Here is a 13,288-nt window from a genome sequence, read left to right as displayed (position 1 = left end):
ACCCTCTTCTGGCCTTTTTGGGTATTGCACACATGTGTGCACAGACATACAGCGGGCACAACATCCATCCACAAAAATAAAATAAGTAAAATCTAAAAAATAAACAATTAAAAAGCATGTGTATCTTTTTTTTTTAAAGACATGTTTTCACTGTGTAGCCTTGCAATACTAGTACTTGGGAGGCAGAGACAGTGAGTTTGAAGCCAACCTGATCTATATAGAGAGCTCTAGTCCAACCAAAGGCTACATCAGAGACCTTGTCTAAAAAAAAAAAAGTGCATGCATCATTGATTACAGTGTTATAGAGTGCTATTATCCCACAAATTCTAAAGGACATTCAAAAGAGATACCAGGTGACCTCAACCTTAAACTTAGCCAGTGCTCTTATGAGCCCAATTTACTTACTCATAAATCTGCATTGTTTCAATTATTTATGACTTTCTACTCAAACTGCATGCTGTTTGTCTGGTCCTATAAAATCCATCTGGGTCTCTGGCAGGATCCTGCTGTGTCCATGTGTGCAGTGTGCTCATTGGCAGGACACAGTTTGGCAGTGTGGCAAGGAAGTCACATTTTAACAGACGGTCCGGGCTGGGGGTGTCCTGTGGGCAGCATAAGAGAACCTGAGGTGGTGCCAGTAACCTCCCAATGCCTGGAACGAGGCTCGATTCCTCAGCACGACTAGTCCAGACCTTCCGTTTCTCCTTCACTCTGCCTATTGCTAAGGGGAGCCGGCTGAAGGTCTTTCCCACTGTGTCCAAGGGAGGGGAAAAGAAGTGGCCTGCTGTTTTGCAAGGGAAGTCAACCAGCAGGCCATTGGCTTCCTCCAAACTAATTACAGCCTGTTTGCTTGTGAGATGGCCCCGTCCAGCAGTCACCCTCTCATGATCTGAACACCAGGGTCGAGACACACGGGGCCCAGAGACCAGACCAAACGTGATTAGTTCACAGAACTCCAATTCTTTATTCTTCACAGCTTGCTCACAATGACATACAGGAAAATAGCACTAGTGGAGAGTAAATATGCAGGCAGCAACCTTCGGGAGTGGGGAGTTGGGGAGGAACGACTTCAGAACTGCAATAGGTACTTATGCTGGGTATCGGCTGATTCTTTTCGTTGGCACAAACGCCCTGCCTAGCCCCCTAACTGCGTCAGCTTCACAGATGGAGCGATTTGGTTTTGTTTACAGGCAGGATTGCCCTACACTGGGGAAGAAAGACCAGCTTGAGTGAAAGTCCACAGTGTGTGTGTGTGTGATTTTCTTTGTGTTTTTTAATGCAACAACCAGCTCACAGTCTCCACGTGGAAAATATTCAGTAGCATCATGTGCTTGTACTACAGGCAAAAGCTTAATACGAACATCATCACCCATGGCATCCACAAGTAAGCCACCCGACACGTTAACTAATTCATTCCATCCAAATGACTGAAATAAGAGAAGTAAGCCCACTTCATGAAGAACGACTTCAGGGCGCCTTGAACCCTCGGACTTCGCATTTGCGTTCAGCACTGTAAAGGTTCGGCCGTTTGCTTCTACCCTGACTGAGCTCAGATCTGTCTTCCCATCAATCCCTTTCTAAGACCTGAACACGCGTGTAGCACATAGTGCATGAGAAGCAGAAGAAAGCGCTAGGACTGGGTTTTCCTTAGCCTGGCTTTGTGGTTTCTTGGCAGGAAGAGGATGTGGAGGTTCTCATGGAGACACAACACCTGTCATTTAGGCGTGGCCTTGGTCAAGCTAGGGATTAGGAAGTCATCCAGGTCACTAGGCAGTGGTGGGTTTCTAGCACCATAGACTGTCTACTGACCTCATTTTTCTGTTGGAGTGGGAAGGGCAGGGACTACAGTTCCACATGGGAAGCTTCGGGAAGAACAGACCTAGCAAATTCATTTGAGTGGAAAGACACAACATCGAAAGCCTGTTACAGGACATGTAAGATTATGAAATAACTTGCATAATGCAATACTTGTATTTTTTAACAAAAATGTAAATATTTACAAAATAAGATCCAAGGTACTTTTTTAAACATCAAGCAAAACATTCTGCAAAGGGACCGCATTGATTTTATTTTATTTTTGATTCTGTTTTTTGTTTTGTTTTTAATAATGAGTTCTTTTTAAACCATGTCATACATTTCCCATACTGATATCTCATGATCCATTATAATATAGGCAGAGGGATTTACTATGGGAGGGGCGTGCCATACCCGCCATTGCTTCAGCCAGACAGTTCAACCTGGAGCTCCTTGTTCCTGCGCACCTCCGCAGCGTGCCTCTCCTAGAAGACATCCAAGCAGAAGAGGTCAGTCCATGTGGCAGAGAGAAGTAGGAGGGCCACCCTAGCCTTTGCTGGACATATTTGGTCAGAAAGCACGCGGTGTGGTATCCACCTAAACAGAAATTCCTAAAGGAATGTTCTTCACTTCACAAGGAGAATGTGGGCCCAAGAAACAGTAGAGAAGACCACAAACATCTTTATCACCCCATACCCCTCCCCTCAGGTGCCATCCTCCCTCGCTGGTGATCAAACCCTGGAACCAAGTGCCTTGTAAGTGATAGGCAAGCCCTTTACTGAGGAGCTGTACCCTAATCCTGCACTTCCAACAACAACAACAACAACAACAAACAACAACAACAACAATATTCTTCTTTTAAAAATTATGATTAAAATGTCAAATAATTAAAAAGAAGATATTGAATATACTGACTTCTGTATAAATTCTGAGACTGGCAATAAAATATATTATTGATTTCCCCATCTTCAGTCTTTAATTCTTTATTTTGGATTATTTTAAGGGGTTTGAGTTTGCCCACAGGCCTTCTGGGAAACTGAGATCCAGAGAGACGACTTTGGTACCACTTTCTAAAGCCTTGCTTGAAATGGCCCTTCTGAACTTGAGCCCAGCCATGTTTCCAGAAACTTTGGCACATGCCAGCCGATTCAGTCCAGCGGAAGCATCTTTTCACGCCGCTTCGAATGTCTGGGGTCCCCACCCTCCATCCCCGCGGGCAAAGACTGTAGGCTGTGTGCTAAGGCCTGTCACAGCCATCCTTTCCCCATAAAGGCTTTCACAAGACCCCAAACCGATACAACTGCATCTGAACTCTTACATAAATGAAATGCTTCCCTTTTATGAGACATTCACATAGTTCTAAACAGGAGAATTTGTCTCCTTGGCTATGTTTGGCTATAAAGTCTTGACTGTGTCATTTTATAGCATGATACATTGCATGGGTTGGTGGAGATTTATTTGCATAAGGAATCCTACTATTAGAGATACTGGCCTTGGGCTAGGAAGTGAATTTTCTAAGGAGGGAACCAATGGAGGAAAGGTGGATCTAGCATTTTTTAGTTTGAACTTCTGCACTGGATAACCAAAGGCATGTGGTTTTACACAGAGGGGCTCAATGACTGTTGAACTGCACTTTGAAATGCTAATTATTAGTAATAGTATTATTTTCTAAAATTTCTTTTCTCCTCATTTAGTTTCTTTGATTCATTCATAATCATCTCGACCAGCTATAAAGTAAATCTTATTATTAAAACCGATTTAAATCAAGTGTCTGTGCTTACAGGGTTCTTTATACTGCAACACTGAGCATGTATTTATACTATAACACTGAACATGTATTTATACTATAACACTGAACATGTATTTGTACTATAACACTGAACATGTATTTGTACTATAACACTGAACATGTATTTGTGCTATAACACTGAACATGTATTTGTACTATAACACTGAACATATATTTATACTATAACACTGAACATGTATTTATACTATAACACTGAACATGTATTTGTGCTATAACACTGAACATGTATTTATACTATAACACTGAAATGTGTTTGTACTATATACACCTAATGCGTACCACAACTACATCCATATAGAATTTGCATAGATTGATATTCCTCAGAATATCATAATAGAGATTCTGTTAGTTTCATTTTACAGGGAAAAAAAAACCCAAAGCTCTGGAAGGCTGAGTAATATTTCCAAGTTTATATATCAAGCAGGTGATGAGATTCAATGTTAGTTATATATGAATGTGACCTTTTCCCCCTCAAGTTTAGGCTGCAGGAGGGAAACATGGCATATACTCTGTACTTCTTCAAAAGTTAAAAATTGGTGGAAGCAGGAAGTTAACTCTAGAGAAATGTAATGTAATTGGTTTAAAAGAGCCTTTCATGCCATTGAAATCATGAAGAGAAGGAGCAAAGGCTTATGCTGAGAAATCAAGTTGTGTGTGGAAATGCGGGAGATCATACAGACGCCACAATTCCTCTTTTGCTCAGTTATTAGGAGGCAAAGCTGTAGTGGTGTCTGTTTTGCATGCAGATGGGGACTCATTAATGAAAGCAACTGGGCAGTGCTGAGACCTCTCCTGTGCTGGGAGACCACAGAGCTTCTGGTAGGGAACAGCTTCACAAGCGTAAACACTAGAATTAGTGCTGTTGGCTTCCTTTGGACTTTACTTCTTACTCAAATTAGTAAAGTAACGAGTTTGCTGAAGAAAATCAAAGACTTAATTTGAGTTCAAGAAAACTTTAAAAGGAAATTTCAATAATCCTTCTGAGTTTCTACAAAAATATTTTCAGGAATTTTAGCTGGCTTGGTATTTGGGAACATTACATTAAATAATGGAATGCAGATTCCTGATGTGTTGATGTGATTTTAAATGAAAATGTCAGAGAAGTTAGGATAGTCCTGCACAGGCAGTGATACCATCAACCTGTGGTCCTGATTAACAACCAGAACACGACAGCTGGGGGCTCCTAGGGTAGCTGTGAGGATCTGTCTATCTATAAAGTTCACTCAGGACGTGGTCTGTGGAGTTCACTCGGGACGTGGTCTGTGGAATTCACTCGGGACGTGGTCTCTGGAGTTCACTCGGGACGTGGTCTGTGGAGTTCACTTGGGACATTGTCTGTGGAGTTCACTCGGGACGTTGTCTATGGAGTTCACTCGGGACGTTGTCTGTGCAGTTCACTAAAGACTTTTTTCTTTAGTAATATCCACTTCATTATACATTTCACACTTACTTTGCTAGGTGCACTTAGAGTTACCTGCCAGGCTAGGCCCAAGCATTTCTGAATTTACAAAATGCTTTTTCTGCAATTCCCTGTCTCCCTATTCCTGCTAAAGGGACGTGTAGTAGTATTTTGACACTGGAAACATTACTTTTACATGAAGGTATGTATGGAAGATGTCTTTAAGAAAACTTCTGGTCCTCTGAAAAAATGTGATTTAGAGATTTCTTATTGGAAGTCAAGAAATGTGAGGTCGTTTTTCTTCTCTTTCTTTATCTCTTAATGCCTTTTTAATGTCCATAGATATCAAAACTTGAACTAGATTATCATGGATAATAATTTTATAAGATTCTATTGTCAAAGTCTATGTAAATGTAAGATTATGTCAGCATAATCAGGTCCTTTTCTTTTTTATTAATGGTTATGAGCCTATGCATAAAAGATAAATCAGGAATAAGTTGAGAGAGCTCATAAAAGTCCTGTTGTCATAAATCAAGATGCTGGTGGTCATGGGGCCAAGGGGAGTTCTTTAACTAATGGCTACAAACGCACCTACTTGTTGCTGGTTGGATAATGAAACATAAAATTGCTACCTATGCAAAGATCCTTCTTAATTCTACACTTCTAGTTGGTGAGGGCAAACCTGGTTGTGTGAGCCCTGCTGGAAACTCCTGTGAGTTCTGTTTTGCTAAGGCAGATGGGCAGGTAGGATGGGTGGAAGGTACTTCAGGTTGCTTGGGAGTACACTGGAGCACCCATTAGGCTGGGAAGAAAGCATCTGTTCAATTATTCCCTCTTGGCCAGAGTGGGTGTTTTCCCTAGTATGGGAACCTTGGTGTGGAGTGATTTCTACTGATAACAGATAATTGGCAATCCCGTCTCTCTCTTTCTTTTAACCACCACCCATACCCCCCTGCCGACAAGGTGTCACTGATTATGTAGCCAAGTCTGGTCCTTCTCTTCAGCCTCCCAAGTGCTGGGACTATGAGTGAGGTCTGCCATGCCTGGATGGAGAGGACCTTTTTCTGTTACCTCCCCTTCCAGGTTTCTGAGCACACAGTAGGGACCCTGTAAATGCTCACCGAGTGATTAACTCATTAATATCCAATTTCTGAAGTAACTGCCTTTTCGAATGTCAAGTTTCAGTAAAGCCTCTGTTACAGGGGCAGCTCCTCTGTTACAGGGGCAGCTCCATGCTCTCAGCATTACACAGCTAGAACCCTTTTGACTTCACTTAACTAGAAGGCTGTGTACAGCTCAGAGCAAATTTGCTTTGTCCTATTTGAGGAAAGAAGTAGTTTTAGTGCTCACAGACACAGACACATAGAAGATGACCCTTACTACACGACACCTTCAGTTCATTTAAAACATAGGACATAGAAGGAAATTTGGTGCTTCCTAGGTGTTCCCATTTCACTGAGGAGATAAAAGATGCTTGTTGTCAGTGGCCAAAGAGTCTATATGATTGGAAAAGTATCCATTTAGTTATGGAATGCCAAAGAAAATCTGGCTCTAGCAATGACCTTTACTGCCCCATATGGTGTGGGCTAGAATGGACTCCTGTAAGCTGAAATTTAAATCAGAGTAGGTTATAGAGTAGTTCTCAAACCTGGGTGTATGTAGAGTTTTCAGAAACAAATATGGATGGCTGGTGTAGTTGTTTGAATACTTTGTCCTCGGTAGGTGGTGCTGTTTGGAGTGATAAGAGGGTGTGGTCTTGGAGTTTTCAAAAGCCCATGTCATTCCCTGTGTCATACTGTCCCTGCCTCGTGCTAATGGGTCCGGGATGTAGGCTCTCAAGATACTGCTTCAGTGCCAAACCTGCCTTCTTACTGTCATGCTCCCCAGCACAATGACCATGGACTCTAACCCTTAGAAACATGGGTCCAAAATTAAATACTTTCTTTTATAAGTTGTCTTGGTCCTGGCATTTTATCACGATGGAGAAAAATGACTAAGACTGTTAGGTATCTCCTGGGATGATGTCAGAGCTTGATTCCATGAATTAAAAACCCTCCACAGGGGGAATATTTTCGGGGGAATTTCAGGCAGAAATGGATACATGCATATATGTATGTAAGGTACTAGATCCAAGTATGAGAAAAAGGGGCAGAGGATGGGTAAAGACAAAAACCACAGAGAACCAGGTGGTGGTGGCACACACCTTTTATCCCAGCACTTGAGAGGCAGAAGCAGGTGAATCTCTGTGAGTTTGAGGCCAGCGTGGTCTACAGAGCGAGTTCCAGGACAGCCAGGGTGGTTACACAGACAACCTTGTCTCAAAAAACCAAAGCCTCAAACTCAACCCTCCAAACAAACAAACAAAAAACCCAAAACATACCAAAGCAACCAAACAACAACAAACCACACAGTAAAAAATGCTTGTTAAAAGCAACACTTCTAGAAATGCTTGCTGAAGTATGTAAATTTTATGAATTAGTTTACAAAGAAAATAAAGAGCGACACATTGCAGGTTTGCATGTATGTTATTTCAAAAGCAATGGTGCTCCTGGATTGCTACTGATGTAGACTTCACCATGGACACTGATAGTGATGCTGACTTCACCATGGACACTGATAGTGATGCTGACTTCACCATGGACACTGACAGTGATGCTGACTTCACCATGGACACTGATAGTGATGCTGACTTCACCATGGACACTGATAGTGATGCTGACTTCACCATGGACACTGATAGTGATGCTGACTTCACCATGGATTCTGATAGTGATGCAGACTTCTCCATGGCTAGTCGAGGTGAGGTTGAGTTAGAGAGTGAGACCACCATATTGCATCCCTGGCAACTGCACTGGATTATTTTAGAGCCTGTGATGTGAAGTGAAGGATGATAGATTGCTCTGGACTGAACACATGGTCCTCTGTTGCCCATGGTTCTATTGCTGTAGTGGTAAGCAAGGAGCTCCTTTGAAGAGAAGGGTAAACTGAGGAAAATGTGACTGGCTCAAGATCAGGAAGGCAGATAACATCAAAGGGAACGTGCTGTCCTGGATTTCAGTGCCTTGGCGCCATCATGTGTGACTTGTGGTGAGCCAGACTCTGACTCTTAAGTCAGACACTGGGAGAAGTGTGAATGCATCTTCACATCTTTTCCAGAGTCCCTATTTTTCAAGCTTAATCCAGTTTTGGAAACAGACAAAGCAAAACTATTCATAGCTACTATGTCTATTTTTTCAAAGACAAGCTTGTGTGTGTGTGTGTGTGTCCACCCACGTGGACGGTGGGACATGAATAAAGGCCTGAGGACAACCAAATATGTATGAAATGGTCCCTCTGCTATGCTTCCATGTTCCAGAGTTTCTTGTAGATTTTCTTACATGGAGAGACTGAAATTATGACAAATATTTTGTATTAAATATATATTATTTTAATAAAATATTATTTGTTAATTTTTACTAACATTAAGTACTATAGCATTAATGCAATCAGTTAAGTATTAAATATGTGCAACTTGGTAACTTCCAACACATTGGTTTGAACAGAACTCATACACATTTGAGACCAGCCTTCCTGGGCTCCCTGTCCAGTGGAACATTTGGCAAGGGCTTCAGGGCTGATGTAGAGTTCCCTTTCTCTACCATCAGGTCACAGATTCAAAATACACGATGAGAGAAGCCTGAGGTTGACTGTCCCACCTCGTTTTCCTGTACCCAGGGTCCCCCAGCTGTGCTGCACAGCGTTTGTCCCCCAGCTGTTCTGCACAGGCATGTCCCCAGCTGTGCTGCACAGGCTTGTCCCCAGCTGTGCTGCACAGACATGTCTCCAGCTGTGCTGCACAGTGTTTGTCCCCCAGCTGTTCTGCAAGGCATGTCCGCAGCTGTGCTGCACAGCATTTGTGCCCCAGCTGTTCTGCACAGGCATGTCCGCAGCTGTGCTGCATAGGCATTTCCCTCAGCTGGGCTGCACAGAGCTTGTTCCCCCTGCTCAGCATTCTGGTGCCCTTACCTTTTCCTGCAGACGTTCAATGATAGCAGCTAGATTAGCCTCACGGTTTTCCTTAATTTGTTCCATTTTCAGGATCAGCTTCTCCTCCGCCATCTTGCTGAAGTTGTTGTTCTCCTCCAAAGCCTTCTGGAGGACTTCTCGCTCGTGCTCCCTCTTCTCTGCCAACTGTTTCAGCACCTGCGCCTCCTGAGACTGGGAGAAAACACAACCATTTTTAGATATCTGGAAGCCGACTTAGCTGAGTGCTAGTTGGTGCTGCGGCCATGAGCATTGCTATTCACCGACTCTTGTCTGTAGACTTTAGCACTTTGTATAGAATGTGTTGACAGCGAGTGTGGCTCCCTGAATTTTCAACTGTCAAGGTTTTAGGCAGATTGTCTTAGAAATAGCATTAACTCTCATTGAAGAATTTCTCTTTCTTTCTTTCTTTCTTTCTTTCTTTCTTTCTTTTATTCTTTTTTCTTTCTTTCTTTCTTTAAAAAGTAAGACGCTGCTAACAGGAAGTGCTACAATGAGCCATTGGACCACTACACTCACTGAGAACCTGGAGAAAATGGCAAAGGCCCGGGGCCTGGACATCCTTTTTTTTCTGTCCACTGTTTTCTAACCATAGGGTGGGCCCTGAAGGAGCTTTTCAACTTTATTAATCAAATCCACTTTCTCTTTTTATTACACAACTGTCCTTCCCTTTTCTCAGCAGCTATTATATTCTCCCTGGTGCTGGAGCTACAACTCAGTGGTAAAGGGCACTTGCTGCTTTTGAAGAAGACCAGATTCAGTACCTAAAACCCACATTACAGTAAACAACTGTCCTCAACTCCAGTTCTAGGGAATCCAATGCTCTCTTCTGGCTCTCTGGACACCAAGCATGAACATGGTGTGTACGCATACATGCAGACAAAGCATGCTTACACATAAAATACTCTATAGAGACTTGAAAATATTTGTGCAAATCTTGTGTTGAGTGTCCTTTTGGCCAAACCCAGAAGAAAGCCCTGATTCTGGCTGTCAGTCTTCAATTGGACACTCAGAGGAATTACGGGGATTCTGTGGTCCTCCAGGAGTGAGAGCAGAGCCAATGGGGTTAGCTGTGTCTTGTGCATGCTCTCACTTCTTAGCATCAGCAGGATATATGGTTCTCTGAAAATTCAGTCACTGGGGGCTTGGTAATGACAGAGAACCCAGTATCTTCCTGCTGAGATCTATTTCCAAGGTTCTTTGGTGAGGTCGAGAAATCTCACCTTTTTATTAACTATTTCAGTGATTTTATTGCTGGTGGCCACAGTCTGCCCTTTGGAGACACATTGGCTTTCCTCTGCTTCAGCCTCTAAGTGCCAGGTTTAAAGGGATGAGCTACCACACCTTAAAGTACTAAACTGTGTGTGTGTATGCACATGTATGTGCATGTGTGTGCCATCATGTGTGTGTGCGCGTGCCATCGTGTGTGCGTGTGCCTTCCCCTATGCAGGCTTATTGGGATTCTATCCTCAATTTCTGTTTCACTTACTCACTTGCTTTTGAGATGTGGTTTCTTGCTGAACCCGAAGCCTGCCATTTTGTAGAGTAACTGACCTGTGAACCCCAGGACCACCCATCTGTCTCTGACCCTAGAGTACTGGACCTACAGACAAGTGCCTGTACTTTTACATGGATGCTGGGCATCTGAACTCAAGTTCTCAGACTTGTGCAGAAAGCATTTTACCCATGGAGCCATCTCCCGGGCCCTGGCACTTGTTTAGGCAAACCCTTCACTATACCATAGCTTAGGGCTCTTGAGCTCTCCATACTTCTACTAGTGCTGGAAGTTAGACTTAGGACTCCATTACTGGAGTGTGCTAGCAGCTCTTTCTGCCTGCAACATCCCTGCTTTGTTCCTTGGAGAAATCAGCTCTTCCCTGAACATGTCTCAGTCTGGCAGTTGTACCATCAAGGAAGGAAATCAGTTTTGATGCCGCTATCTGTAAAGTGAGAAGATAAGCAGTAATCTCAGAACATTATACAAAGGCATAGCATACGATGTGCGAGAAGTGAGAAGCTGAAGACTGGCAACACATGACCCGAAGCAGTGGAAGCTTGTCTCTACCTGTGTGGGGGAGTAAAGGTCTAGCTGCATGTTCAAACCGTTCTTCCTACAGTCTTGTGCTTGGGCAGATGAGCAGGAAGGCAGGTGGGCTGTGTGGGTTTAGAGAGTGGTTCAAATAGGGACCTTGGCAAATGTTGGCACATAGGAAGTTTTCAAAGGTAAGTAATAACCTTGGAGGATCATGGCCTTTCACAGAAGCTCTCTGAGTTAAAACGGAGAATTGGGTGAGATAGAGGGAAGCTGGTACAAGGCAGAAGTAAGCTAAGGCAAATACAGAGCGGAGCCATTCAAATGTGCCATCTGGGGAGATGGGAGAAACTGAGGCAGATTGCTGGTGAGCACGTTTTCTGCACATCCTCACACAGAACTTAGGATCACCGGATGATGATGCGAGAGGTACACGGAGGCACAGTAATGAGACAGGGAGAAGAGTTATTGTCCATTTAGGAACACTTGAACGTTGTGCAAAGAGGTTAATTAGCATCTCTGACGCTACTGAGTCTAAGAGCTTAATTACTGCACAAATGAATTGGATGATAAATCTGAGTTAACCGGCCTATAAAACTCACTTTACGTGCACGTAAGAGATTTAAGACACTGTAGACGCCACCGGGTTCCCATTTACTTCTGAAGTACATATACTCCTGCCACTCTGCCTTCTTGTCCCCTTTAATCATGTGTGGGATATGTTACTTGACACTCAGATCCATTCAACCAACACCAAAGCCCTAAGTTCCAAAGGATCTTTCCACTAGTAGGCAGGATGCTTTCCTAAAAGTATTGGGCTTTCTGCTAATCCTGATAAAACATTGTCAATATGGCTAAGAGCAAAAAGGTGTGTGTTCAAATATGACAGTTGAGTGTAGTTGTGTGAAGCAAAGACCACAACGTTCTCTTCCCACTGAAAAGCCAGGAGTACAGAAAGAGACTTAACATGAGGAAAACCTGAAGTTTCATAATGAGCTCTTTTCGTTCTGAAGCCTGGAATGGGGTGGCTGGGGTCCCCTCGCAGAAAGAGAGTCTGCGTGCTCTTCTTGCTTGCCCAGAGGACCACAATAAGAAGGTTTTATGACCACGAAGCCAGCTGGCTTCCAGAATACCGAACTGCACTATATAAAAACTACGCCCTTCCCCCTATATTCCTCCTCAAGAGCCATTTACCAACTTAAGATGCCAGCTGCAGATGACAGTCCCCAAAAGAATACAAACTTGCCTGGTCTGTCCAATTAAACTGAGTAGGAGCAGTCTATTTTGGCCTTAGACATAATTATCCACCTTTGTGTGTGACCTATTGTGTTGTGGGAGTATCTTCCGCTGCCTCAGCCAATAGTTGCTGAAGCACGAGCCCACAGTGCAGCGGGGAGCGACTTCCGCTCCGTCAGCCAATAGCCGCTGAAATACCAGCCCACTGGGGCGTGGTATATTTCTCTTTTAAAAAGAGACACAGATCCGGATCAGGCCCTCTTGGTTCCGGCTCCTGCTCCCGGCCTCTGCTCCCGGGTCCTGCTCCCGGCTCCTGCTCTAGCGACTATTGGCTGAGGCAGCGGAAGATACTCCCACAACACTATTGTTTTTGAAAGCATCACTTGGAGCCCTTTGCAACACATTAGCCTACGCAGACCACGAAGTTTCAACAACTCAGACAGGAGTGAGACCCGGAGCAGAGGTCTCTCCGCTTTGTTGAGGCCTATCTATCATATCCTTCCTCAGTGTATTTAAAAAGTGTCTTGATTATGATTCCTTCTGTTTTGCTACTATAAATCTTAATGGAACTGCTACCATGTTGTGACTTGGTATTTGGGGAAACCAGAAACTGAGTTCCTGGGCTAGAGTGGCTAATAGCTTACTCAGGAATAAACTCTCTATTAGCCCCATTTAAAGTGAGAGCTGTACTCTTGAGAGGCTGCACCATGTCACTGGAGGACAAGGTCAGGTGTCTTAGAGTCAGTGCAGGAATTAGAGGGCCAGCAGTGCGGGACATTGGCAGCCATGTGTGTAAACTGCACCTGGTTCAGACCTCACGAAAGCCATCGTCTGGCAAATGCATAATTTGGTAAGGGAACAGGAGGAGTCCATTCTAAAACTTTGGAGCTACAAATGAAGAAGTTGGGGTCACCTGATTTGTCTACTAATGGTTCCCTTTCACACCACTTCATTTAGAGCAAGGAATTCACTTCTCTTTCTGAGGTTCATAGGT

The 13,288-nt window shown here is 43.6% G+C and overlaps 1 protein-coding gene across 1 annotated transcript in view; it reads right to left on the bottom strand.

Moving 5' to 3' along the window:
• Nucleotides 1-940: 940 nt before the first annotated feature.
• Nucleotides 941-13,288, bottom strand: part of Stmn2 (stathmin 2) — a 52,639-nt gene continuing 40,291 nt past the window's right edge. Inside the window, exons 4-5 of the mRNA XM_048420523.3 lie at nt 9,009-9,200; nt 941-2,279 (exon numbers count right to left, since the gene is read on the bottom strand). Of these exons, the coding sequence (XP_048276480.1) occupies nt 2,220-2,279; nt 9,009-9,200 (252 nt within the window). The 3' untranslated portion in view covers nt 941-2,219. The remainder of the gene's footprint in view (nt 2,280-9,008; nt 9,201-13,288) is intronic.

This window comes from Myodes glareolus, chromosome 16, assembly GCF_982192425.1.
Source record: "Myodes glareolus chromosome 16, mMyoGla1.1, whole genome shotgun sequence".
In the NCBI taxonomy this organism is placed as follows: domain Eukaryota; kingdom Metazoa; phylum Chordata; class Mammalia; order Rodentia; family Cricetidae; genus Myodes; species Myodes glareolus.
This window is presented reverse-complemented; position numbering and strand designations above follow the sequence as displayed.